The 27,555-nt window shown below is 52.3% G+C and overlaps 2 protein-coding genes across 5 annotated transcripts; one reads left to right on the top strand and one right to left on the bottom strand.

Moving 5' to 3' along the window:
* Window positions 1-806: 806 nt before the first annotated feature.
* On the top strand, window positions 807-17,552 carry CFAP157 (cilia and flagella associated protein 157). Its single transcript, XM_075905235.2, has 9 exons — window positions 807-4,294; window positions 6,772-7,043; window positions 7,968-8,121; window positions 8,614-8,881; window positions 9,224-9,354; window positions 11,800-11,950; window positions 15,663-15,850; window positions 16,531-16,702; window positions 17,353-17,552. Exons 1-9 carry the CDS (start codon window positions 4,077-4,079, stop codon window positions 17,485-17,487), a joined length of 1,689 nt encoding a protein of 562 aa, XP_075761350.2. The 5' UTR covers window positions 807-4,076; the 3' UTR covers window positions 17,488-17,552.
* On the bottom strand, window positions 17,532-26,195 carry PTRH1 (peptidyl-tRNA hydrolase 1 homolog). Of its 4 annotated transcripts, none has more exons than XM_025182601.3 (6): window positions 26,123-26,195; window positions 21,578-21,797; window positions 20,373-20,517; window positions 19,041-19,086; window positions 18,130-18,355; window positions 17,532-17,879 (listed from the first exon to the last, which is right to left on the bottom strand). In XM_025182601.3, the coding sequence occupies exons 1-6, from the start codon at window positions 26,189-26,191 to the stop codon at window positions 17,740-17,742; spliced, it is 846 nt and encodes a 281-aa protein (XP_025038386.2). In that variant the 5' UTR covers window positions 26,192-26,195; the 3' UTR covers window positions 17,532-17,739. The 4 variants fall into 4 exon arrangements, with proteins under 4 accessions (XP_025038386.2, XP_006119069.1, XP_014426979.1 ...); XM_006119007.5 differs by lacking the exon at window positions 26,123-26,195 and adding an exon at window positions 25,906-26,093; XM_014571493.4 differs by lacking the exon at window positions 26,123-26,195 and adding an exon at window positions 25,906-26,093 and having other exon boundaries at window positions 20,418-20,517.
* Window positions 26,196-27,555: the final 1,360 nt, after the last annotated feature.

The following is a 27,555-nucleotide window of genomic DNA, read 5'->3' as shown; positions in this document are numbered from 1 at the left end:
GCTGCACGGGGTTCGAACCAGCGGGGTTTTAAAAATGGCGGCTCCCCGCTTATGCAAATGAAGCCTGGGAAATTCAAATCCCGGGCTTCATTTGCAAGTGCGGTATGCCTACATTATCCTCCTAGTTCGAACTAGCGGGGTAGTGTAGACATACCCTGGGTTACATTGAGCAAATGGCCTGTAAAGTTTCTTGTTCAGTGATACAAAAATATTCACTCTTACTCGCTTGGGACTGTGCCAGGGCTCAGAGCTATTGCAGGGTGCAATCTAATTGGTCTCCATGCAGCCTTTGGTAAGAGCACAAGAGGCTATTGGCCAAATACAGCCGGCCTAGAACTAGTTCTAAGCTTGTATCAGTTTGTACAGGGATGGGCAATAATTGGACCAACCCAAAAGCGGTGGGGCTTCAGGTGGAAGGGGCGGAGCCAGGGCACTTCTGTGCTTCCCCACCCAGAGACATAGCGGGGGCAGTTGCCACTGGGTGCCATTCGTGCGCCCTGGGCCCCAGGAGCGCGGCGCCACCCCTGGGAGTGCGACACATGCGTGGCGCCGCCCTGGGTGCACGGAGCATGAGCGGTGCCACCTCCGCCCGGCCCCGCGCGGCGCCCCCTACAATGGGATTCCCCGGGCAGTAGCCCGGTCGGCCTGTACCTTGGGCCAGCTCTGGGTGCAGGGAAGCGGAGCTCAGCTGGGTTGCAGAGTGAAGAGGTGCAGGGTGCTGGGCTGCAGGAGTGGGGAAGTGTGGGGTGTTGGGCTGGGCTGTGGGTGGGAGGGAATTGAGGAGCTCAGAGCTCAGTTTGGCTGCAGGAGGAGGGAGGTGGCGGGAACCGGAGCTAGACTCAAGGGGAGGAAGGGGCAGGAAATCAGAGCTGGGCTCAGCAGTTTTGCGGGGCTTGTGGGGAGGTGCAGGGAGGCATAAGGGATCTGACGACAAAGGGTGCGGCGGTTGGCTGATCCCCATCTAGACTACTGCGCTGTGCCGACAAACAGCTCATCGGCACAGCACGGCGGCCATTTTGATGTAACTGAAGCGGCGATTATTTAAATCGCCACTTCATTTTGCTATGTCTAGTAAACTCATCTACATGGCTCCGTCGACAGAGCCATGTAGTCTAGACACACCCTCAGTGAGAAAAAGTGCTGCTGTCAGAAAAAGTAAATTCAAAGTCTCCCCAATTTTCTTCAAAGATCACCTCTACCAGGCAGTGGTGCTTTTACTCATTTGTCCCTTATATGTTTGAAGGGTGACTAAATGTTATCTGGATCTTTTTGGGCCATGTCAACAGATTGTTTTGGGCTCAATCTTAGATTAAAATTTAAATTGTATTAGGCCCTTTGTAAGCAGGTTGGGAAGTGGTCTCATTTGGCAATTATTATTCTGTATTATTTACATAATATACACATTGCCATCTTGGTATTGACATATACATGTCTCAGTACCTTTACATATAAAATTGATCTCCCTGGGCAATGTACCTTGTAAGGAGTGATGGGGATACAATGAAGTTGTTTAAACAAATATGTTGCAATTGTAGAAAAAAAATTGTGTGTCTGAAAACTGTAGGTACTGGGGGTACTTATCAATTTTTTAAAAGGGATCCTTTATAAAAAAAAAGGTTGAGAAATACTGCTCTAAACCATTCCTTTTGGCCACCCTGTTTCCTTTCTCCTTTGACAAGTTGGGCAGGTAGCAGTTTTGGTAAAAATACATCAGACATGTGCACGCAGTGCCTGCTCTACCTCAGCTGGTGCTGGATAATCAGAGCCTCAATTCTAAAGGATTACCAAGGTGATCAATCCTCCCACGTTTTGTTGTGGATTTTCCAAGGAAAATTCTGGTGTTCTCTATAGGTCACCCACATCTCCCAATCATAGCAGAGACTTGGGATTAAACGTGGCTTTCTCAACTAAAACTCTTATACGTGTTTGGATGTTGTGATTGTGAACACCTGGCGAGGCAGTCTGCCAAGGGCAAAGCTGGCCTCTTGAATCTCGGTATCTATGGCTTCAGTTAATGGCTTGTGTGAAATTTGGAAGAGCAGCTCAGAGAGGCCTCTCCTTTACTTAAGGATAGAATCTCACAGCAGCCTGAAGGAAAAAGTACTCATGGCAGACTGACAGCCTCGCTTGCAGCGTATCCTCAGCCTTAGGCTACTTATTGCTTCAAGAGAGCGAGGGTGATTCTCGTGTTGTGTTTTAGTTTTATTTAAAAAAAATTTCTGAGTGTTATTTTAACAGGTAAGTTAATCTCTTGCGTTCACTGACATAGCAAAGGAGGTGTGTAGGGGGGGTAATTGCCCTTCTGCTCCCCCTATCATAACTCTGCTCGCCTGCCCCTTCTCCATCCACCACCACCTGCTTAAGCCTCCTCTCTGCCTCTGCACTCCCAGCCCGACCTTCCTCCCTCTTCAGCAGTGGGATAGTGCCCGCCCCAAACTGGAGGGGGTGGGGGAAGACGCAGTACAAGCTCCCCCGCCCCTATCGGGTTCAGCTGTGCACCAGGTTCGGGGCCCTGTCATGTGGTGGCGGGAGAGTGGGGAGGATGCAAATTTTGCTTTTGTCCCCAGGTGCATAACACCCGTGCTATGCCTCTGTCCCCACCCATAGACCCTGAGTGGTCTGGGGGTGGCGGACTGTGCAAAGTCTTTGCCCCCCCCCCAGAGAGAACCACCAGCTGTTCTAAACAGCTGGTGGTTCCCTCCAGATACCTGTGTCCCTGGCAGCGGGAGGAGACTTCACGTGCTCCCCCCCTACTGCCCTCAGGTCAATCAGGGCCTGGGGAGGGGGAGCATGTGAAGTCTCTTGCTCCCTGCCCCTGCCCTACAAGGGAGCTCCAGGCTTAGAGTCAACCGCCAGCTGAGCAGTAGCTGGCAGTTGATTTTGAGTAGAGCCCCTTACAGAACAGTAGGAAACTTTGCACGTTTCCCCCTACCCGCAGACCCTGATTGGCCTGGGATTGGGGCGGAGCGGGCCGGATCCCTTTTGCCCAACCCTGAGTTTGTACGTAAGTGTCAGAGTTCTATACAAAGGTGAACGGTATCACTGTCCCTGGCTCCCAGGTGCCTCTGGTAGGTACCTCTGGTAGACTTGGAATTTTGCTGCCCAGTTCCAGGCTTTAGTGCCCAAATCGTGCTAGATTTTGTATAGGCTGTATTACATGACATCCACACCAGTGTGACTTCTCTAAGCAAAGCAGCCCCTGCCTATTTTAGGTATTTATAGAACACTCTGGCATGAGTGTATCTCAGACTTTTTAATGTATTTAGCTTCATGTGCCCCCTGTGAGGGAGTACTGAGGCCCAGAAAGACTAAGTTGCCCATGGTCATATGAGGAATGTGTGGCAGAGCAGGTATTTGAACTCACACCATCTGAGACCTTGACTAGAGCCTTACCTATCACACCATCCTTCCTCTATCCCACTTTTTTACAGACAAAACAGCTGTTTTCTCCTTGGTGTGTACAACCAAAGCCTTAGTTGTGGCTTTAAACCAAGCCAATGTGGCTGCAGCTTTGCATCCGTCTAATCTGGCGCACAGGCCAGGTAACATTCATGAGGGAAGAGGGCTTTTTCATGCTCATTCCCACACGAGGAAGTTTCACTCCAGATAGGATGGGTGCTTGGAGCAGGGGAAAGTGAGGGACTCAGGGTCCAGGGACGAATGCTTTAAAACGTGGTACTTTTTGATCATTGATTTTTCAGGGTGCTCATGGCCCGCCCTCTGCAGCAAACGGGGCATCACACACAAGCTCGAGGGAGCGGGCACCGTGCAGGGAATACCCTTCCTGGGGGACGCTGGAGGACAGCACAGCCTGGTGGCACAGCCCGGGGGGCCCCACTGGGGCAAAGTGTGCAGCCCACAGAGAACCCCGGTTGTGGGGTGGCCCAGCCGAGGGGGTCCTGCCCAGGGGCACTGCCCAGCCAGCCCCAGTTTGGGGAAGTCACAGAGCGGGGGTCGGTGCTGCCCAGAGATCCCAGTTCATGGGCGGGCCAGCCCAGGGGGTCTCGCTTGGGGGAGTCCTGCCCAGGGATCCTCAGCAGGGCGGCCTGGCCCTTTAAGCCCCGTGCCCCGTTGCTATGTACAGCGCGCTGCCCGGTTACGCGGCGCCTGCGAGGCTCTGCCCGCGGCCGCCGGCTCCTGCGCTTCCCCGCGCGGCCATGGCCCCCAAGAAGAAGGGAGGCGGCAAGAAGGAGGAGGAGGCCAGGCAGGAGGGGAAGGCGGAGCCCGCCGTGGCCAAGCACAGCCGGGAGTTCTACCTGCTCCAGATCCTGGACCTGGAGGAGCGGCTGGCCCGGTGCGGAGCCGGGGGGCCGGACGGGGCCCCTCCCACGGGGGGCGCCCGAATGCAGAGGCCAGGGAGGAGCCAGCCCTGGGGGTGGCTGCGCCCCCAGAGGGGCGAGCTGCGGTATCCCCATTCCGGGGGGGGCTCTGCCCAGCTCCGAGCAGAGCTACTGGCTCCCTTTCAGGGACAGGGAGGGTGAGGCTGAGTTGAGGGCGGGGGCATGTTTTGCTGCAGACACGCCATGGGGAGACCGAGGCAGCAGCCCCCCCCCCAAAGCCCAGCTGTGTTGGTGTTAAACAGCTGCCATGCCTCTCCCCAGAGGTGGCTGCAGTTCAGCGTGGGGGCGAAGGGTGTCTGTATACAGAGCTGCCCGTGTCCCTCCCCTGAGGTGGCTGTTCTTTCAGTGTGGGGTGGAACCATTCTTGTTAAGTACAGATTGTGAAACCATAGCATCCTAGAACTGGAAGGGACTGCGAGAGGTCATCAAGTCCAGTCCCCTGCCCTCATGGCAGGACCAAATACCATCTAGATTACCCCTGATAGAGGCCTATCTAAATCTGCTCTTAAATATTTCCAATGATGGAGATTCATGGGGGCATGTGATGAAACACGGCCACTGCCAATATTCAATAGCATTAAAATACACAGCCAAAAAAAAAAAAATGTAAAGTGGCAGAAAGCCAGGAGTATGTGCAGGGTTATTGCCATTACCTACTGTATGTGGTTAGTCCAGTCAGACAAGGGTTAATTGTGAGTCCATTCCATCTGCTTTAATCAGAAAACCTGGAATCTGATGTGTTCCTGTTGACAACAATGGACAAAACTAGGAATATTGTTGCAACAAGGGGCTAGTCTGCATCTGTGTTTAATTATCTGTTGCCTACATCAATGTGTGTTTAATCCAGAGAAAGATCTGGAAAGTGCAAGGCCTGGAAGCTGGTAAATTGGGCTATTTTAACCTCCACATTGCTTGAAACAGCCTTTCCTTTTTTTAATGGAAATTAAATATTTATTAAAGACATTCAGGGGCATCTTCTGAGATGCTTTAACATGCGATAATTCCCAATGCCTAAAGCCAAAGCAATGGGAAAGAGGAGATTCCAGGAGCTAAATAGCCCATGAACAAGTGTAATTTACTGTGGAGGGCTTTGGCTTCTGCAGAATAGAATCCGAGTGTTTGAAGAGACCTCAGGAGGTCATTGAGTCCAGCCCCCTGCCCGAAGCAGGACCAACCCCAACTAAATCATCCCAGCCAGGGCTTTGTCAAGCCAGGACTTAAAAATCTCTAGGGATAGAGATTCCACCCCCTCCCTAGGGAACCCATTCCAGTGCTTCCCCACCCTCTTAGAGAATGCTATTCTTGGAGGGCCAGAATAATGTCAATGGATCACTTAGTAGTAGTATTAGGAATCTTGGGAGCAGGACGCTATGGGACAAGGACATCTCCCTACCTGGAACAATATGAGACTTGCAGCTCTCATTTAAATAAATAGTTTCTAGCCCTCCTGGCTATAGGAAAAAGCTTGGTGACATGATGTACTCTAAAGGCTCAGAAACCAGATGGCCAATAATAACCCCCCCAAAAATAGTAATTAAAAAAACCTCCATGATTTTTAAGCGAAGCTCATGATTTCTGGAGGGCTTAAGAAGCGCTGCCCTCAAAACTTTGGGATCCCTTTACAGTTTGGAACCCTTTGGTGGTGGGAATTACTTATGAGTGCTTGATGGATGAGCACACTGCACTAGGCCTTCAGAAAGGGATTTAAGTGAGACTCGAGTGGTTTGTGGGTTAGGCCCTCCATGGAGAGGTAAATGTCAGCCTAAGGAAATCACTGACTGTTGTCCCTAGCCACGAAGCCTCAGTTGTGCTGCTTGTCTTTGGAGGTGCCTTCCTTCGGGGTGTCTGCTCTGGCGGCCAGGCATTTCAGAAATGTTGGCATCACTGTCTAGGCTCATGATAGCCCTTTACCACTGCTGCTGCAGAAACCAATTATAGTGTGGGTGAAACATTGGCATAGGGCACAAGAAGGAACCGAGCCCGGGGTCAAAGGTGCAGCTTCTCTTTCTTTTGCTCCCAGACACTTTGCTTTGAGCCTATGGGTCACATTCAGTGCTCGGGTAAGGAGGTGCAGCTCCCACAGAAATCAAGACACTTTACCTGATTGCAGCTGGACTCAGTTTGGCCTCTTGTGTTGGACTAAGAATGGCAGGGCTAGGCAGTGAGATCCTGTCCTTCGTTGCAGTGTCCTCTGTCGTCTTCCTGTCCTGGGACAGGACTGGGGGTGCCCAGCTATTAGATGGGAGTGCAGGAGAAAGGGCCATGGGTAGTACCCTGCTCCAGTCCCACTGCAGTCAGGCTAAGAGCTGTCTCCTGTGTTTGCCCTGAGCCCAAGCACTAGGAGAGACTGGACCTACTGCAAATAGGTGGGGATAGGCAACCAGCCTGGACTCTGCTCTGACTGCCCATTTGGTGCTGCTTTCCCCGGCAGGTACCAGCGAAAATGGGACGAGCTGCAGGTGAACGAGACCCTCTTCAGGATGGAGTACGAGCAGATGGCCCTTGACAACAAGGAGATCATGGCCTTTCTCAAGAAGACCCTGAACCAGCGGGTGGATGAAATCGCTGAACTCAATGACCAGATGCTCAGCCTGCAGCAGGCCAAGGAAGCAGAGAAGGACGCCTTCGAGGCCCAGCTGGCCCAGGTTCGCCATGAGTTTCAGGAGACCAAGGACCAGCTCACTTCGGAGAACATGCTGCTAAGTAATGTGCCCTGGCTCAGATTGGCCCCTTCTCCCTTGTCATGGTTCTTTTAGGGGCAGTGGGCTGCCGGTGCTGCAGTGCAGGGACAGAGCCTGGAATTCTGGGGGGTGAACCGTTCCAGCTTGGGGCTGCAGCCATAGGCTGCTGAGAGAATAGCCAATGGAAATATTTTAGCTGGAGCTAAATATTTGGATCTGGAATTTGTACACCCCGAGCACTTCGTTTTGATGAAAATGATTTTTTTGCTTTTCATTGACATTTTCAGCGGAGCACTTTACATTTTAGCAATAAAAAGAGTTTGAAAAATGATTTTTTTTCTGGCCCAAAGTTGCTGAAAACAAAACAAAAAAAAAAGAAAAAAAAAAGTGGGTATTTGGCAGAAGATTTGGTTTTTTTTTCCTGTTGAAAAATCTTAAAACATTCAAGGCAAGAAGATGCTTTCTGCAAAAATGTTTGTTTAGCAAATACCTGACTTGCCATAGCAGACGAGCTTCACTGGAAAATTTTGGACCACTTTTAATTCCAACTGCGTGGGGGGCATATGGAGGTGGGGAGACAGAGCCTTGTGGTGTTTTCACACTGGAGCTTCCCTCTTTCCACCACAGTGTGTAATGTGATGGCTCCGTGCTATCTATTGCTGGTCCTCACGGCAGGTATTGTCTGGGCAGCCTCAGGCCAAGCTTTCCCCATATGCGGGCCTAGTATTGATATTACTGCAGTACCATTGCACTAGGTGCTTTACAAATGTACTGAAGAGACCTGGCCTCATAAAGTTTGTGATCAGGGTGGCTGAGAAAACACAGAATGGGTGTGTGGTGGTGAGAAAAGAAGCTGGGGAGGATCTCGCAATGGGATTTGCCTGCTTGTTGAACTCTGCCTCCCCCATATCCCCTCCCCCCAGTCCTAAGTGATCTCTGCTGACAGGTGGGAAGCTGGCTGCGCTGGAGGAGTTCAGGATCCAGAAGGATGAGATCATGGGCAAGTTTGCAGCCCTAGAGGAGCAGCTGAAGAAACAAAAGGACGATCACAAGGAGTATATCTACAACCTGGAGAAGAAAGCTGTGCTGGACAAAGACAGGCCAGTGCCAGGCTCTAGTTCCCCACTTGAGTCCCAAGGAGGGAGTGGGACGTGGGAGCCAGAATTTCTATTCCTGGCTTTGCTATTGACTCGCTGTAGGACCTCAGTTTCGTGGGGACGATATTCCTGGGGAAGGGAGAGCCTTGGTGACTGGGAAGTGTTCTGAGCCCTGGAGATTCGGGGAGGTTCTCCCCCTGGGCTGAGTGGGATGCCAGGGGACCTGCCCTCTGCAGCTGGGCGGTAAATGGGTGCTGTGCAGGGAGAATTTCCATCTGGGGAGGTGCTGGAGTTCTGGGAGAGCTTCCCCAAAGCCTGGGGGTGAGTAGGATGGTGTGAAAGCTCCCCTATGGGTAGAGTGCCAGGAGCACTTCTTTGCTTGGGCTGAACCCCTTAGACTGGGGTCCGATTTGCCGGTACTGAGGCATTGGTAGCTGCTGTGGGTCCTACCCGGGGTGATGTCCTCCTCTGTGTGTGTACGCTCCACCCCTGCAGGCTGAAGAAGGAGATGATGCAGCGCGTTCACGTGGTGGCAGCCGAGTTCCGCAAGGTCTCCAACAGCCAGATGGCAGAGACCACCAAGCGCACCATCCGTGAGAACGTTGCCATCAACCTCCAGCTGGCCAAGATGTCCGATCGCAGCTACGACCTCATCCAGGAGAACGACAAGCTGAAGGAGGCCCAGACTGAGATGCAGAAGCAGCTGGAGATGCTGGAGCACAATGAGAATCAGATAGCCAAGAACAGTCTTAGCAACCAGAAGGCAAGAGCTCAACCAATGCTCGGAGGGAGGCAGGATGCTGGAGCCAGGCTGTGGTCCTGTCACTGCTCCAGCTTGTCTGCACCTAGGGACCAGGTGGTAGCTTTCAGGGACCTGGTCTCCCCATTCCCTGGCAGAGCTATTGCCCTAGAGTTTGCTCAGCCCCCCACGTACGTGTAGAGGCTCACCACTTTGTTGGTTCATTACCGAGGCAGTAGGAGCTGACAGTGGGCATGGGCAACTTTTAGCCTGTGTGTGGGTGGGAGTGTGTAGCCTGGGCTGAGGCTGGTACCTGAGATGTTCCTCTTGTCTCCTGATCCCACCACGTGTTCCTGCTGGTTTCAGATGATTTGGATGCTCACCAATAAATGCAAGGAGCAGCAGGTGCTGGTGGATGAATGCGAGGAGCAGAAGGAGGCCATGCACCAGCTGAAGGTGGCCCATGAGCTGGTGCAGAAGGAAAACCAGGTGCTACGGTAGGTGCAGCAGAGCGAAGGTGACAGCAAGGCTTTGAGATCTCATTCCAATGCTGCAGCTGGGCCCTTGTTGCAAGGACGTGTAGAGGCAAAGCAGAGTCTTTGTGTTATGGTCCCATTACACTGCCCGGGCTAAGTGTGGCCAGGCCAGGCTGGAGGGGAGGCCTCTGAGGAAAACCCAGGTAGGACAGGAATTGGGGTCCGTGTCTCAGTGTGGTGCTAGAGGTGCCGCACTGCTAGCTCTTTCATAAGATGAAAAATGTAGAGCCGGCCGGCTGGGGACTGGAAGTTCAGTTTCATGGGAAATTCTGACATTTTGAAAACTTTTTGTTCTGAATAAAAAATGTGAAAATGTATAACATTTAAACACGGGAATTTGCATTAGTGTTTAATATTAGCCATCGAATGCAGGATAGAATGTACTAGCTAACGAATGTTGTAAGTATAAATGAAATTAATCAAAACGAGGAAGCCCCAAGGGAACGTTTTGCCTTTTCAAAGTGCAGCAGGAAAGTCAATGTGATTAATTTGACTCTTTCGCATTGAAAATGTTGAAATTGACACATTTTGGCGAAAGTGCTTTTTTTGATGGAGAATTGTTAGAAGTGTTTGAGTAGGTCTTGTCCTGCCCCCTTGTGCCCATGAACCCCATCGGGTGGGAACTTGGAAGAGTTGTGGTGTTAACGGACGTGTCCTGGCTCAGTGCTCTCTGCAATTGCAATTCCACAGGGAATTGTCTTCTTCCCTTGCTGACCTAAACTGTCCTGCAGTGTTGCCCTGTGTGTTTTTCAAGAGTTGCTGCTTCCTGTCCTGGAGGTGGCTGCATTTAAGTGCTGAGGGACGTGATCCCTGCATATCCTGTATTCACTTGCTTCATAGGGCCCTTGTGATGCTTAACTAAGCCATGTCTGTAAAGCCTTTTGGATGGGAGAGCTGAGTATTATTGGGATTATGCTGCTGCTCACCCTGAGTGTGTCTGTGTGGCCTTGGCCCACTCAACCCTGTCACAAACTCAGCAAAGCTCTGTCATGTCCCTCCACACTCCAGAAGAGCCTGTGCCTTGTGCTGCACACAGCTCCCCAAAAGGCCTGCGCTGGAGCAAGGAAAATGGCCCGGTCTCTGGGCACATCCTGCCCAGCAAGGGCTGCTCTGATCACCCAGCTGGGGCCTCGGCCTGCAGTTGGGAGCTGTATATACAAGACACTCAGGGACCCCATACAGAGCCTGGTGTTCCCAGGCAGTTACCAGGGGTGTAACTCTTGGAAAGTATACTCGCTCTGAGACCTTGCTCCCACAGATGTGCAAGGTGTGCTTTGCCCACTGCAGGCCTTCCTGGGGACCTCACTCAGACAGACCTCTCTCTGAAGCCAGATTTAGCCCCCCCCCCTTCTCCCGCCACCATATCTCCCGGACTTACAGACAGGCTGGCAGACACAGACTTATACACACCTCCCTGGAGTCCTGGGTTGGATGGACAGACAGATACACGCACACATTTCTTTGGGGACCTGATTTGAATGGACAGACAAGCAGACATATATATACCTGGGGACCTGACTTGGACAGACAGACCAACTTCTTTGGGGACCTAATTTGAATTGAGAGCAGATAGGCCTCCCTGTGGAACCTGATTTAGACAAAAGCGACGAGGAGTCCTGTGGCACCTTATAGACTAACTGAAGTGTAGGAGCATAAGCTTTCGTGGGCAAAGACCCACTTCGTCAGATGCATCTAACGAAGTGGGTCTTTGCCCACGAAAGCTTATGCTCCTACACTTCAGTTAGTCTATAAGGTGCCACAGGACTCCTCGTCGCTTTTGCAGATTCAGACTAACATGGCTACCCCTCTGATACTTGATTTAGACAAGTTCATGAACATGCACACAGGACTCTGGGGCCTGCTGGAGTTGATAAGCATTTCCCCTAGAGCCCTGCACTCCAGGGCTGTGTCCAGACTCCATGCCTCCTTCGACGGAGGCATGTAGATTAGCCACATCGGAAGAGGGAAATGAAGCCGCGATTAAAATAATCGCGGCTTCATTTAAATTTAAATGGCTGCCCCGATCTGCCGATCAGCTGTTTGTCGGCAGATCGGGAGAGTCTGGACGCGATGCCCCGACAAAGAAGCCTTTCTTCATCGACACAGGTAAGCCTCGTGAAACCAGGTTTACCTGTGTCGATGAAGAAAGGCTTCTTTGTCGGGGCATCGCGTCCAGACTCTCCCGATCTGCCGACAAACAGCTGATCGGCAGATCGGGGCAGCTATTTAAATTTAAATGAAGCCGCGATTATTTTAATCGCGGCTTCATTTCCCTCTTCCGATCTGGCTAATCTACATGCCTCCGTCGAAGGAGGCATGGAGTCTGGACACAGCCCAGGCGTCCCAGGTGAAGTGGTTGTTTGCTCCCTCACCCCCGGGTGTTCTTGTCTGCCTCTGTCCCTACAGACAAGAGCTGGAGGAGCTGAAGGACGAGGTGAGGAAGAGGAAGGAGGAAGGGCAGAGTCAGGCCAAGCTCCTGGAGGAAGAGCAGAAGCTCAGGAGGAATGCAGAGAGGACCCTGAACCAGGCTGTCCAAGCCCTGAAGGACCTGCTGCAGGTAAGACTCAAGCAGTCCCAGGGATTGGGGTGGGCATGCTGTGGTGGCTGTTTGCCATTAAAAGGGCCAGAGCCCAGCATGCTCCTGGGATGGGAATATTTCCTGGGTTTGCTCCCAAAAGCTAGAACAGAGCAGGACCAATGGCCATAAGCCACCACCGGGATCACCAAGATCAAAGGCCAAGAACGACTTGAGAACTAGAAGCAGAGCAATATTGTCCGCAGGAGCCTGGGAGCCAGAACTCCTGGATTCTCTTCCCAGCTCTGCCATGCTCCATGCCTCAGTTTCCCACGGTGTAAAATGGAGATAATTATACTGATTGACCCTGCAGCTGGCTATGACAAGCTTGGGCAAAATACCCTCCATAGGCTGGATGTGGCCTGCCAAGCTGCCAGATCCAGTCCACAGACTCCCTGCCTGCCCCCCTGCATGCTGCTGAGAAATATAGCCCTTGTGGGGCTGTTTGAACAGCTGTGAGCCCAGCAGAGGGAAGAAAGTATTTGTGTGCTGTTCCCACCCCCAGCACAATCCCATTGGCTGGTTTCTGGCCAATGGGAGCTACTTTTTGTCAACAGGCAGCTTGGGAAGCACCCTCCCCTAAGGCTCCTAGCTGTTCAGAAACCATTTGGCTCCTGCAGCCAGTGTGGGGCAGGGCAGGCAGGGAGTCTGCTTGGGAAGGCTGCTGGTTGGGAGTCAAGCAGGTAAGTCTCCCATCCAGAGCCTGCCTCTGGTACCCCAACCCATTGCCCTCTACCCCACATAACCCAAACTCTCTGCCCCCCTCTTCTCCCCATACCCCCCCAGATCCTGCACCCCAATTCCCTTCCCCAGGTCACAGCCCCCTCCTGACCTAGCTCAAACCCAATCTCTCTTCCCTACCCCACAAAACCCAAACCCTCCCCCCTCCTACCTCCATGTGCCCTCACGGATACTGCACCACAGTCTCCCTGCCCCAAGTAACAACCCCCTCCTGTCCTAGGTCATAGCCCAAACCCCTCCATCCCCTCTCCTGCACCCTAGTCCCCTAACCCAGGTCACAGCTGCCTCCTTCACCCAAATACCCACCCACACCCTCTCCTGCACCCCAATCCCTTACTGCAAGCTCCCTTCTGCACCTAGGCTCCATCCCAAACCCACTGATTTGGCAGAGTGTGGCCCTTGACCACTTTCCAAATTCTTGAGTCACCCCCCCCCCCCCCACAAACGTTATTGCTCACCCCTGGGCTGTGAGGCGTGGTCTGGTAGTGTTTAGAGGATCACAAAGCTCTTTCCAAGAAGAGGCTGTAGAGAGCAAAGCAGTTCTATTAAGAATGGGGTAACATGGGCACAGGCTGGGGCAGCAAGTGGTTGGGAAACTCATGAGCTCTTGTAGGATAAAAGAACTTGCCCAAAATCCTGCTAAGGAGCGTTAGAGGCCCCTGACTGAGAGCTCTTGAACCTTGTCCCTGTCTCTCTTGGGTACTTCTATGGCCCTCATTAGTGGGAGCAGTATTTTTTCACAAACAACTCCAGGGAGGCAGAGCAGTGCTACCTCCCCCAGGGTACAGATGGGGCTCTGAGACAAAGGGACTAAGTGATTTGCCCAAGCTCACACAGGAAACTGGTGGTGGAGCTGGGAATTGGAACTCAGGCTTCCAGAGCCCCAGACTGGTCTCTGAAGCACTGGGCCATCTGCTGCCCTGATCCTTGGCTCCATCCCTATCTTAAGAGGCTGGCTTGTGAGACAACTCCAGAGTCCAGCACTATCAGGGTTTGGTTTCATGGGGCTGTGTTGGTGTGGAAGGCTCTTCTATTGACTGGGATTGATTTTTGCATCCAGCAATGACAAGGTTGTGTCAATTAGGGAAGATTTGACATCAAGAGGGCTGGATTTTGCATCCATTCTGGTGATGCTGTCTCACTTGACGAAGATGCTGTGATAGTCCGAGAGGGCACGGTGGCTGTGCCTGCATGCAGACATGGCAGTGAGGTGTCCTGGCACAAGTGCCTTGCTCTGTGAGGGGTCTACCCCGAGTCTGCCATTCAAGTGATCTTTCAGATCAGAGCCACCAGCGCCTTGCTCAGAGCAAACACCCACTCTGGACCTTGGCATCGATTCTTGTGTGGCAGCTGTATTCGGCTCTTTATTTTGCACCAAACCAGACTGGGTTAGGGCTACTTTGGCTGGACTCACTGTAATTCCCCTTCTTTCCTATGGGGGGCAAGACTGTAGAGGCCGCTTGTTGGAGAAGGGGGTCCATGCTGCTGGGGCAGGTGCCCTAACCCTGCAGATACATGGCATTTATTGCATGTGGTGACTAGAAATCCCACCATTCTGCCAAGAGGGGGAGGGATAGCTCAGTGGTTTGAGCATTAGCCTGCTAAACCCAGGGTTGTGAGTTCAATCCTTGAGGGGACCATTTAGGGATCTGGGACAAATCTGTCAGGAATGGTACTTGGTCAAGCTGGGGACCAACCAGCTTAGTAGTTCTGCAGAAAAGGACTTGGGGGGGTTACAGTGGATGAGAAGCTGGATATGAGTCAACAGTTTGTCCTTGTAGCCAAGAAGGCTAATGGCACATTAGGCTGCATTAAGAGGAACATTGCCAGCAGATCCAGAGATGTCATCATTCCCCTTTGTTCAGTTCTGGTGAGGCCACATCTGTAGTATTGTGTCCAGTTCTAGCCCCCCCCCCCCCCTACAAAAAGGATGTGGACACATTGGAGAGGGTCCAGCGGAGGGCAACCAAAATGATTAGGGGGCTGGAGCATATGACCTAGTAGGAGAGACTGAGGGAGTTGGGTCTGTTTAGTCTGCAGAGGCGAAGAGTGAGGGGGGATTTGATAGCAGCCTTCAACTTCCTGAAGGGGGTTCCAAAGAGGATGGAGAGAGGTTGTTCTCAGTAGTGACAGATGGCAGAACAAGGAGCAATGGTCTCAAGTTGTGGTGGGAGAGGTCCAGGTTGGATATTAGAAAAAAAAACTATTTCACTAGGAGGGTGGTGAAGCACTGGAATGGGTTACCTAGGGAAGTAGTGGAGTCTCCATCCCTAGAGGTGTTTAAGTCCCGATTGACAGAGCCCTGGCTGGGTTGATTTAGTTGGTTTAGTTGGGATAAGTCCTGCCTAGAGCAGGGGGCTGGACTTGATGATCTTCTGAGGTATTTTCCAGCTCTATGATTCTATGGTCCTACTGTGAGGGCAGGGGACTGGACTCCATGACCTCTCAAAGTCCCTTCCAGCACCTCTCAAAGTCCCTTCCAGCTCTAAGAGATGGTATAGCTCCATATATATTAACTGAGCACTTGGCTGCATCCATGTGAGGATCTGACAGCATGATGTGGGCTGGGGGCGCTGGGGGCGAAAGGCCTCCAGCAGTGGGGAGATGGAGTCAGTGTGGGGAAGCTCAGGAATGCCTGGCTACTGTTCCAGGGAACGCCATTCAACAGTCTGGCTTCAACCTATAATGGCCCAAATCCCCCAACTCCAGCTCCCTGCTCAGCACAGTTCTGAATGATCTTGGGGCGTGACCCTGTGTTAGAGGGGCACCCCCTTCTCTATGGGGGCTACTGGGCTCTGCATGCACTCTGAATGCAGGAGCCAAGCCGATGGTTGTGGAGACTGAGCAGGGGGGTTCCTTGGCCTATTGTGGGTGCACAACACCTGGCTTTGAAGTCATGAGAGGAACAGAAGCTGCATTGCCATTTCCCCTTCCCTTGGTCTGTGTCCTGCAGGAGAGGCCGTCTGACGAGGAGGATGGTGAATTTGATATGATGTTCCAGCTGCGCCACCAGGAGATGCTGCAGAGTCTGCTGGCCCTGCTGAGGCGGGCGACCAAGGCTGGGCCCATGCTTCACGAGCAGGTGTTCAGGCCACAGAAAATGGCCAGCAGGGAGAATGGACTGAGGTCCACAGCAGGGAGGTGAGTAGGAAATGCAGGGAATAGCCCCCTTCTCAAGACAGGCCCTATCCTGATATCTCCTTGTACCTGAGAGAGGCAGGTCCCAGCTGGAGGCCAGGCCAGACCCCCCCGAAGGCAAGGAAAGAAATGGGAATGTGCCTTTTTTGCCACTATTCTATTGTCTCTATAGCCCCGTGTGACTGTTTCTGCTTTCCAGCTCTGCGACGGCCTAAGACCCTGCCTCCCTGCTCCTGGGCTCTCATGACTGCTCTGAGAGCCCTCCAAGAGAAGCAGCAATGGGACCTTCATAGATCACCATTAGCTCATTCCATGCAGGTCACCCACCAGCAATCAGAGCTGGGCACTCCCTCCAGCGCTGCCATTGCCTCTGTCTCCTGCCTGTGCAGTTCTCTGGTCTCTGATGGTCTGCTTGCTCTCCCCCCCCCCCGCCCATCTGGCTGATCTGTGCTGTGCAGTTGCCTCCAAAGCCCGTTCTGGCTTAGTGAGCTGGGGCGCTCACGCTAGGAGGCACCCTACCCTTCCTCCACGTCCCCCTTCCCAGGGCCTACAGTATCTCCTGGCCCCCACCATTCTACTCTCTGCCCCCTTCAGAGCTGCAGGTCAGTTCCCATCTGTGGCACTCCCCCCCCCTTCTCTCCCCCCACGTATCGCATGGTCTCACCCATTCCCTTCCTCCTCAGCTCCAGCCAGCTGCACCCAGCCCTGTACCACAAGGCCTCTCATGTCACCTCGCACCACTGGCTGGCACATCGGGGGCAGGGGGTGCCGCTCTTCCGCAGCATGAGCAAGACGGGCCCACTGTCCAGGACCACCCGCGTCGGGACCATCCACTCCTACACCAGCGCCAGGGAGGTGAGGGGGGGCTCGGGCGTGGCTGGCTCCAAGAGGCTGGGCAGGCTCGGCAGAGGCTGCAAACTGACTCCCAACCCTTTGTCTGGGGCGGGGGAGGAGAGAGGAATAATTTTTTGCCAGGGGGACACTTTTCATAAATTTCTGAAGTGGCCCGGGGCTGCCCTGGAAGGGGCAGGGCCAGGAGACTTTTCGTGCTCCCCCCTCCAGACTCTGATTGGCCTGGGGTGGGAGAGCACGTGAAGTTCCTCCCCCTGCTTCCCCTGCCCCTAGAGCGAGTAACAGCTGGCGGTTCCCTCTAGGTGCCACAGTGGGAGGAGACTTCGCACACTCCCCCCGCCCCCAGGCCAATATATATTTCTCTTGCTCCCTGCTCTCACCCTGCCAGGGGTGCATGAAAGCTAGAGAGAAACACCGCTTATTAACAGCTGGCATGTCTCTCTAGCTGCCATGCACCCTTGGGAGGAGTCTCATTTGGCCTGGAGCAAGGGAGAGGCAGGGTGGCTGTGGGCCGGATCCATCCCTGCCCTTGTCCCTAATGCCCTAAGGAGCAGGGGAAAGCTTATCCAAGCACCAGAGACATTGCCCTGCCCCCATAGAGGGATGTAGCGACCAGTGTGACAATGTTTGACTCATTGCCAATTTCCCAACAGCCTCTGGTGACTTCCTGGTCGGAGGACAAACAGGTGAAGCAGCAGCCGATTCTGCCCCTGCCGGAGATAGTGGCCAGACACTCCTTACAGGGCCTGCTGAGCAAAGAGGGAGAGGGGAGCACCCGTTTCTACTAGCTGATCCCCCAGGACACCCGTGCAAAGGAGAGGGACTGAGCATAGATGGCAAAGTCACAGGTTGGCACCTGGGTTTATTTTACAAAGCTGCCCTATAAAACCTCTGGAGTGACTGAGCTGTCTGGCTGGAAACCAAGGACAGACAAAGCCAAGCTGAGGCCAGGCAAGACCACCAAGGCCCAGACCTGTTTTGCAGCGAGAGGGACAAAGTGCTGTTGGGGCAGAGTAGTCCCAGGCTAGCACCCCTGAACTCTACCAGCCTCCAGCTGGGCTCAGGGGTGGAGTCTCGCCGGAGCTGGGAGTATTTCTCATGCTTATCCATGCTGCAGGGCCAGGTGCTGGCCCTCGGCCATGTGGAGCCAGGCCCTCTGCAGGGCTGCCTTTGCCAGCACCTATGAGGTTGGGAAGAGAAGCTTGTCACCTGACTGGGGAATGGCACCTTCTTGGGCATTTCCCCCCCAATTTCATTGCCAGGAGCTGCCTTTGGCCCCTCTGGGGTCAGTGCTCTCTGCTTAGCTTCCCCAGGCTGCCCAGCAGCGGCAGCTGTGCCCAGAGGCCCATTAAGGAGTCCAGGACCACTGCTTTCCAGGAGCACCAGATTCATAAAGTCTCCCTCCAGCTCAAAGGGTCAATGAGGCGTACTGTCTCCCTTGCTGCCAGGGGGTGGGCAGTCCTGCCTCATGCGCACAGCTGGGGTGGCCTTGCTGCTGTTCCTATGCAGGATGTGTTCCAGCAGCAGGTCAGCTGCCTTCTCCAGGACGTGCTGCACGACCTCCTGCTCGGCACCAGTGAACCTGTCCAGCACGTAACGATCCACCATGGCTTCGTCCACCGGCCGGCCGATGCCAACCCTGAGCCGCACCATGCACTACAGGGAGAGAAGGGGCTTCAGCATGTGCTGTGTGTCCTCTCCCCGCTGCCACCTGCTCCTGCTGCCGGGGCCTGCCTTCACCGAGCCGGGCTCCCGGCACAGTGCAGCAGTTGCTACAACGTGCTAACCGTGCTCAGCAAAGGTTGGAGCTAAAGCGGCTGCTGGATGTTCTGACGTGAGGCTGGAGGGCAGGGGAGCCCTGGGACTCTTACTAGCTAAAGGGGGAGCCTGTGGGCTAAGGAGAATCCTAAGTGCCTCATGAAAGCCCAGAGCCCCACACAGCAGAGAGCAGCCACGGCAGGGAAGCTGGGCTTGCATCCTGCTCTGTTCCTTTGTCTCCCTGGGCTGTAGATGGGTTAAGGCTGGGCTCCAGCTAACACCAGCTGGGGAAGTGTTTTGTCCAACAAACACAGTTCGGCTGGTAGCCCGAGCTGCCAGCCAGGCCATGTGGTTCCACTTTGACTAATTGCTTCCACCCCAGAGCTTGTGTGAGAGAAGGGCTGGGCTGGGAGCAGGAGATGAAGATCTCCTGTCTACTAGTGAGAGAGAAGCTCAAACAAAGGGAGTCTAAAGCCTTAGGGTGACTCACAGGGGGGTAAGTGCTTTCTGGGCTGGGGAGAGAGGGTGCTTTGCCTACGCGCTGCTAGATGATAAAGGTCTTTACCCTTCAAGGCCGACTTACATCTGAGTGCAGGGAGCTGATGCAGGAACGGACGCCATTATGCCCCCTAAAGAAAGCAAGACAGGGCAGCTGTCAGAGCCCTACAGAGCTCATCCAAGGGCTTCACATTAAACTCCCCATCCTCTTTGCTCTGTATGAACAATAACCAATCCCTGCTCCCAACCTCGGGGCCAGCAGGGGTACCGTTATCCCCCTTTTGTAGGACCCAAGCACTGGGCTTGTTCACCCACAGCGCTGCACTGATTTAACAAGAGGTGCAAGGTTTTCCCAATTTAGTTAACCTGGTGCAAATCCCATGCAGACATTTGGATTTCATTGTAAGAGCAGCCTAGGATAGCTCAACTTATTCAGGCTTGGGCTAAAGCACAAGTCACTCAAAGTGACATCTGAGTATCCAACCCAGAAATCTGATGCAAACTTCTGCAAAGAAGGCCCTGGACAGGCCTGCCTTGTCTTGCAGAGATTCTGAGCACCAGCAGCTTCCATTGACTGCACCTGGAGTTCTGGGTGCTTAATGTTTCTGAAAAATCAAATCTTAAGTGACACACCCAGGACCAGAGAGGCAATCGGTGTCAGAGAGAAGCAGCTCATGATTCCCAATCCCATGCTCAGACCAGGCCTCACTTACATGCAGAAGGCTCTGATCTGGGCCAAACCTCCTGGGTGATCCAGAGCTAGAGGATATTGCTAAAGAGGTTGCTCAGCTGGGATACGGCTGTGCATATACAATGGCCCTTGCCCTGCACCAAACTCCCCAGCAGGGGCTCTGGTATATGGTGCTTTCCACTGCGGGAGAACGGAGTATTTGCAGCACACTGCCTAGATTGGACAGGTCTGAACATAGCCAGATATGAAACGTGGCAATAAGAGGGGTGAGCCCGGGGAAAAGCGTGTGGCTAACATACTGAAAGGTCGCTCTTCAATCACGTCACTGTCACCACAAACAGGTCTTGGTTCTGTTAGGTCTCAAGTGGCAATTAAGGTGGGACACCGTGACTCAGGGAGGCTGCCTAGCACCACTCAGGGCATTCATGGCTGTATTTTATCACAGTAGCCTGGGCACCTGTTGTTTCCTGCGCACCTACTGCCAGAGCCCACAATTTAAAATATCTCTAGTTTAACTGGTGCTTTGACCTGGGAGCTGCAGGAGCTTGGGCAGACAGTAAAATAAACTGATGTCAGTGAAAGCTTGTAAACCACTAGAGAAGTGAGCACAACTTAGAAAGATTCTGTCACCAATCGGCTGCCACTTCTGCAATCCGGAGGATGGAGATAGCCCAGTCACAGTCCTGAATGCCCCATTTAAGATACATAGAGTAAGATGCAGCTCACACAAATCTTCCAGAGTCATTTTCCACAGGAGCTTTCCTTTTGTACCTTGCGCTGCCTCCCAGTTTTATTGCCATCTTCCCCAGTGGCTTGTCCAGGTCGTCATGAACCAGGTAAATGTCTTCTACCCTGAACTTGTAAATTTCAGCTTGGAAAAAAAACCAAAGACACAAGAAATGAAGCAAAATTAAATCCATCTGTCACCATCCCACAGCTTTTGGGACCTAAACAAAGACACTGCCTGCGTCAATGGAGAAAAATTACAGGAGACGAGGAGGGCAGGAAATGCATAGCTAGGCCAAGAGAACTTCTAACCTCAGGAATTCACTATCAGCAGTGCTGGCAAATTAGCTGCACACGTTGTCACGAGCTGTCTGATGTCTGCACCATATGATACTGCTGTATGCTGCTAATGTCTTTTGGCCAAAAGTACTTTACAGTCCAGGCCACTGAAACACAATGGGCTGAAAAGTCATAGCCAACTAGTTTGCAGCAGGCTACACAGCAGTGTGAGGAGGGGAACTTGTAGCCAAGGACACCAGGGAAAAGCCTGACTCTTCTGAAAGATACCTTGGGATTTCTGGTATCCCTGCAATGCCCTCAGGACTTTGGTTCCAAACCCTACCACCTGTTTTTTCCTAGAGATGCCAAAATGGCAAACTACATGGAATTCAGTTAATTTTTCAGACAACATATGGGAGGTGAAGATTAACACAGGAGACCCTCGTGATTTGTGGAATCGCTATTCACTGTTCTGCATATGTGCGTTCCCCATGGCTCCTGGCAGCTGCAGGGAGTTCCTGTAATGTGTTTAGGAGGTTATGTGTGTGCACTGCCCTCTATTGGATAAACCTAGGTATGTTCAACTGTGTGTCATAGGCCTGATACTGGAAATGGAGATTCTCCTTTAGCTGTAGCTTGAGCTTTTAGATTAGGAGGACTTGAGCTCTTGTCTTGCTGCCTGAATGGCCATGGAATAACAAAGTCCTAAGAGGACACAGAGTTGTTACATCGTTGTCCCTATGGCAAAGAAAAGGAGACTGTCCCTGGCAGGAGTGGGCACAGTAGTCTCAGGACAGACTTGTTGCTCACAGCTCTGAGTGGCCCCCTATGGCTCAGAATGTGAAAGGTGAAGCACAAAGGTCCCTGGAAGGCTACAGTTGTGTGCATTGCTCAGCTGGCTCTTGGGGGTGTTCTGAGCCACTCACCAGCACTTGCTACACTGAGTCCATTGATGTTCATGAGCTGCCGAGGTTTCATCAGCACCAGCTTGGCTTCCTCCACGTTGGTGATGGTCACATCTGCACGGCAACGTCGATCTGCTTTCCATTGGTTGGCAATGTTCAACTTCTGGGCCAGCTGATTGAGCACTGCCATGCCCACGTTATGACGGGTTCCTTGCAGCCCATAATTTCCTAGCCCTGCCACCTGCAAAGAGGGCCAGTAAAAGGTGTTACTGGGACTCTCTCTGCATCAGAATCCAACCAGAGTCACTACAGCCAGCCCTTGGAATGTAGTGAGGTTCAAGTCTGCCTTCCCTGCAGCCCTGCTCCATTCACTACCAGGGCAGGAAACTCACTCAGCAAAACCAGCTGCTTCCCTTCAGAAGCAGCAATGCAATCACCAGGTCCATGGTTGGTTACTGTAGGGCCAGACTCTGTGACTTTGAGGGTCTGTCTCTTGTTAAACAGAACTGAGATGAGCTGAGCACTAAGACTGAGATGCTCAAATGACCTATGTGATCCCTGTCCCCCCCATTTATTCCAGCTGTACCCCCCTCTCTGGGAATAAAAGTCATAAGGTAACTAAGATCTGTATGTGTCCTGTGATTTTTTTTTATCCATACGCAGGGAGACAAAGTCCCTTAGAAATAACAGTAACTGCAGTTGGCAAAGTGAAGAGCAAAATCCAAGAAGGTGAACTCCAGCTGTGAAATATCAGTGTGTGGAGATGGCATCATAAGATCATTTATGAGGAGAAATGAGCATTTATTACTTGTATTATGGTAGTGCCTAGGGGCACCAGTGAAGGATCAAGATCCCACTGTGCTAGGGATTATGCAAACATAAAACAAAAAGTCCCTAATATCCCCAAGGGTCACAATTTAAGAATAAAACAGAAGATGATAAACCGATGATTCTGACAGTCAGATGGGTAGTCAAGAAAACAATAAGCCAATCTCAAGTATTGTTATATATCAAGGAAAAAGAGATTTGGAGAGACTGAAATGTGGATAATGAGGTGCCTTTGTGGATATTTAGTGGGAGCATCTCCCAAGCATGTGGCACCGTGTAAGAGAAAGCAGTTGATAAGTTGGCATTGTAGGTTGATCAGAAGTGGGAGTCAGGATAGTGGAGGAGGGAGGATAGGTAGGGTTAGTCTGCAGGGCATTCTGCATCAAAAAAGTTAAAATTCTGTGCACAATATTTTAAAATTCTGCAAATGTTCTTTATCAAATTAATGTGGAGGTTCCAGCATGGCACTGGGCAGCACAGGCTACTGGCTGCACAGAGGTAGGAGATCACTGGTCAGCTCCCCCTTGGGACAAAGTCTTTGTGGTGAGTCTGCATCCAATATTGACCCAGCACGAGGACCAGGCCTGCCCCAGAAACACCTCAGGGCCTTGCCCCTCCGTGCTAGGTGCACCCGGTATGGGCAAGATCAAGTGTGAGGGGCTTGGTGTGTGTGTGGGGGGGATCCAGGTATGTGTTGAAAGGATTCTGTGTGGGCCAATATGGGTGAGGGCAGCTCTGTGGGTGATCTGGGTAGAGGCAGGATCTGGATGTAGAGGCTTGTCGGGGAGTTCTGGGTGCAATATAATGGGATTCTGCAGGGGGCACAAGCAAAAGTGGTTGAGCTCAGCGGCGGGGAGGTGCCTTGCTGTGGCTAGAGCTCTGCAGGGGGTTCTGGGCATGGAGGGCTCAGGGTGGGGGAGTCTAAACATTGGGAGAGTGAGGCTTAGTGGGGGTGGAGATCTAGGTGCAGATGGTTAGGGTTCCATAGGGTGGGGCTAGGTGTTGGTGGCTCATTGGAGTGGATGAGCTGCAGGAGTGGGGCTTGTGTGGGGGGGGGGGGTCTGGGTGTGGGATAGGAGGGCTCAGTGGAAGGGTCTGAATGCATGGGGACTGGGTGGATGGAAAAGCGGTTCTCTGTAGAGAGCCCTCATTAGCATATTTTTTCATGAAAACTTGTAGTGTAGATGTTTCCCCAGAGAAGAAGTTAGGGAGGAAAAAGATCCTCCAAAGGACACACTGAAGGAGGAATTATAGTTCTAGGAGAACCAGAGAGGATGGAGTAAGACAAGCCAACAGAGAAGATTTCAACATTCTGGCAGACAGGCAGATGACTGGTCAATGAGGATGTAGTACTGGTTCTGAGCTTTGTCTAGATAGAGGTCATTCAAGACTGGTGAGAGTAGTTTTGGCAGAGTGCATGGGACAGAAGCTGATTTGGAGAGGGACTGGGGAGGAGTTCCAGACAGTGAAGCATTCTGAGTTTTGAGATGAAAGACAGAAGGGATGATAGATGGAAAAGTGTGGGGCAACTCCACGTTATGACATTGAATAGTGACACTATCATATTTGACTATGAAACATTTCCAGAGGTTAATGCAGTTGTGAGAGGGAGAGGTATAGATTACTAAGGAAGTACAGAAGGTGGTGTGGGGTAGCAGGCCTGAGTCTTGTTAGTTCATTATTAATTTATTAGAATACGGTTGTGAATCTATCATCCATAGAACTCTTTGGCTATGTCTACACTGGCGGGTTCTTGCGCCAGAAATATGCAAATGAGGCTAAGCGTGGAATATTGCTGAGCCTCATTTGCATACCTAATGAACCATCATTTTTTGCAGAAGAGGCTCTTGCGCCAGAAGGAACATCTACACTGCCCCTTCTTGCGCAATGCTGTTATTCCTGAAAATAATCAGCGTAGCGGCGTTGCACAAGAGGGTTTTTCTTGTGCAAGAAGGGGCAGTGTAGACGCTCCTTCTGGCGCAAGAGCCTCTTCTGCAAAAAAAATGGCGGCTCATTAGGTATGCAAATGAGGCTTAGCAATATTCCACGCTTAGCCTCATTTGCATATTTCTGGCACAAGAACCCGCCAGAGTAGACATAGCCTTTGTGGCATATAGAAAAATGTATTATTTTGGGAACCAAGCAGAGTATGTTGTGGGATAGGTGGAAGGGAACATAAAATATGCTAAAGCAGATCAGCCCACTGGCCCCTATTGATCTGTGACTACTGCTTAAAGGGGCTTATACACACAGCTTACTTCAGAATAAGGCATCACAGTAATAGTAAGCAACCAGAAAAAAATGATCCTGGGGGAAATCTCTTCTTGACTGGTCAAATATTGGCTTCAGCCTTGAACTGCTGGGTCACTCCCCTTGGCTATTTCATCTCATCCAGCGTCTTTGTGAATGTTCTCAGCCATGTAAGTGTCAAAGAGAGTGGATCAAGAGATAGGATTGCTCCTAGCAACCAGTCTACAACTCACAAAGAGGCCGGAGCGCTTATGACTGGATTATGCTATTTGTTAACTTCTATTTTGTTCCACTCAGATATAGTTCTAAATCATGATTTTAGAAAAAAGGTGTGTGGCTATAGCAGACAGTTGCAGCAAGTTTGCCCACCACTAGTTTAAAGTGTAGGCCCATGTGCCATAATTTTTTGCCAGGGACCACATCAGCAATTTTTGAAGTGGCCTTGGGGGGCCAGGATGCTTCTGGGCTCCCCCCCCCCCCAACCATGGACTGGGGATGGAGGAGCCCCTTTGCCCCCCCCTTCCCACTAAGCACCCATGCCCCTTGCAGTGGGAGGAGACTTCCCATGCTCCCCCACCCCCAGGCCAATCAGGAACTGGGGGAAGCATGCAAACCCTCCTCCCACCCTGCCAGGAGTGCAAGGCGCTTCCACGCTCCTCACAAGAAGGAGGAAACTTCCTGTGTTCCCCCTGTCTCTGGGCCCTAATTGGCCTGGGGGCAAAGGAATGGCAGGGCCTCCGTGGGCCGGGTCAACCCACTTGGCAGCTGGATCTGGCCCGCAGAGGCCCATTTGCCTACCCCTGCATTAAACACACATCTGAAACTAATGTGTGCAAATCTTGATCTTGGAATCTGCACACTGATGCTTAAATCCTCCCTCCCCCGTGCACAGTCCTCATGGGTGCTTTGCCATACTTCGGGTCTGGTTGTACTTCCCCACGCCAGCAAGGGACAGAGCGTGGCGCAGGAAGCCGGCCCTGCAGCAAGCCCACGAGCCAGCGATGCCCAGAGCTATTGCTGCAGACTTTGGGGATGCAGGGTCTGTGGGGCGGGGCGCTCCCCAAGGGCTCTGCACAGGCCTGGCACCACTCGGCCTCCAGGACACCTGCACGCCAGGGGCTCCCAGCTCCCCCGCGCAACCAGCTGTCTTGATCCCCGACCCGGAAGTGGTACCTCTGCCCGCGTTTCCCGCCCCGCCGTGACCCAGGACATGATTCTCTCCCGCCCGTGCGTGACCCGGGAAGTGCTCCCTTTGCCCGCGCTCTCTCTACCAGGACCCGCCTCCCGGCGGCGCGCGACTCGGTCTCGCAGTGGCTCATGGTTCGGCTCAGTAACCTCCCGAGGCGCCTGGGCAGCGGCCGCAGCATCTTTCCTCCTTCCCCCCGCGGGGCGCGCTGAGACCGCCGCGCACGGGCACCCCTCAGCAACAGCCTCCCGGCCTCTAATGCGTCACGCCCACCGCGACCAATCACAAGGACCGCAACCTACCACGTGGCCGTGCCATCTTGTTCGCGAGCAGAAGGGAGTCACGCTACGTGGGTTGATGGGCGGTGCCATTTCGATTGTGGGACAGGAAGGGCGTAGGGCACGTGATCTGCGGACGTGGCCATTTTGCTTGTGGGCGGAAGCCGACTACCCGTGGTGCCCCATAGGAGGAACTCTTCGTTCCATGGGTTGGTCCTTGTATCAGTAGATTTGGTGGTTTATAAAACTCACCAAGGGTCTTCAACGGCTTGTGGGGGGCAGAGCTGCCTGCTGGGCAGAGGCTTCGTGCCTGCAGGCTGCCTCCGGCCAGACCAACCGCCCCCTTCTCTGTCTGCCCCATGGTATAATTAACCCTCTTTCACGCCACCCTCCCTGGCAGTATCAGCCACCCTGCAGGGCACTGACCCTGGGCGAGGTTGCCTCAGAAGAGTCTCCATCAACTGACGTTTGGACAAAAAGAACCCCCCCCCCCCACTACTCTGGGATGAACTGAACATCATGTTGTTATGGGATTCCCGTCTCAAAGTATTTTACCCATTTGGATCCCAGATGTAAATGGCAGCTTTAAGCCCAGGTTCATGTGGCTCATGACTGCACAGAGATAGCAGTGGCTGCTGGTTCTTGTGAAGGAAGGGTGTGGGGGAAGGGCTACTCAGAGGGATAGGAAGGCGACATGTTGGGGAACCCCATTTAACAAAATTTTGTCTGGAGCATAAGGGATGGTGCATCTCCTAGTGCAGGGGTGTCCAAACTTTTTTCAAAGAGGGCCAGATTTGATGAAGTGAACATGCGTGAGGGCCGACCATTTTGCCTGACATTCTTTGAACCATTAAAATTAAATGCAAATTAACTATTTTATGCAAAGTTTATTGCAAACGGCATACTTTTCATTTCGTCACTTGGATGACAAATCTAAACAGGTGTTAAATCACTCTGCCTTTCATATCTGAAGGCCAGATGAAAAAAAAAATCCAGGAAGCTGAAATATATGTCAGGAACATTGTAAAGTACATTACATATTATTGGTAATAAAGGTTGTCTGTCAACTTTTAAGTTCAAAAAATATGAACAGGATCATAACACCAAGTATACATGTTGTGTCCAAATATATTTATAACTGATTTAGACCAACTGACATTAACTGAGATTTTACAATGTATTCATCTCAATACATATGGATTCGTTGGGGGCCATAAAAGATAGATATTGCCAAATTACCTGGGGGGCCGTATTAAACCGGAACACGGGCCGCAATTGGCCCGCGGGCCGGACTTTGGACATGCCTGTCCTAGTGGTCTGATGCTTAAATCGTGTATGAGAGATAGTATGCGGACAGTAGTGTCGGGGACTCGAACCCAGACGGCTTCAGTTCGTTGTCTGACCACAAAGAGACAGGCAACACCAGCAAGGTCTAATCACAAAGCTCTTTATTGAAG

The sequence above is a fragment of the Pelodiscus sinensis genome, chromosome 23, assembly GCF_052426305.1.
Source record: "Pelodiscus sinensis isolate ZL-2025 chromosome 23, ASM5242630v1, whole genome shotgun sequence".
Classification (NCBI taxonomy): Eukaryota; Metazoa; Chordata; order Testudines; family Trionychidae; genus Pelodiscus; species Pelodiscus sinensis.
The sequence above is the reverse complement of the archived record's forward strand: the minus strand, read 5'-3'. Positions and strand labels throughout refer to the sequence as shown.

Excerpts from the sequence above, each read along its gene's own strand:
- CFAP157 (XM_075905235.2), top strand. The coding sequence starts at position 4,077 with ATGTACAGCGCGCTGCCCGGTTACGCGGCGCCTGCGAGGCTCTGCCCG. Across the intron at positions 9,355-11,799 it reads AAGGAAAACCAGGTGCTACG|ACAAGAGCTGGAGGAGCTGA; the intron begins GTAGGTGCAGCA and ends CTGTCCCTACAG. Across the intron at positions 16,703-17,352 it reads CCTACACCAGCGCCAGGGAG|CCTCTGGTGACTTCCTGGTC; the intron begins GTGAGGGGGGGC and ends ATTTCCCAACAG.
- PTRH1 (XM_006119007.5), bottom strand. The coding sequence starts at position 26,001 with ATGCTGCGGCCGCTGCCCAGGCGCCTCGGGAGGTTACTGAGCCGAACC. Across the intron at positions 21,798-25,905 it reads CCGCCGGGAGGCGGGTCCTG|GTGGCAGGGCTAGGAAATTA; the intron begins GTAGAGAGAGCG and ends CCCTCTTTGCAG. Across the intron at positions 18,356-19,040 it reads TCAGCTCCCTGCACTCAGAT|TGCATGGTGCGGCTCAGGGT; the intron begins GTAAGTCGGCCT and ends CTCTCCCTGTAG.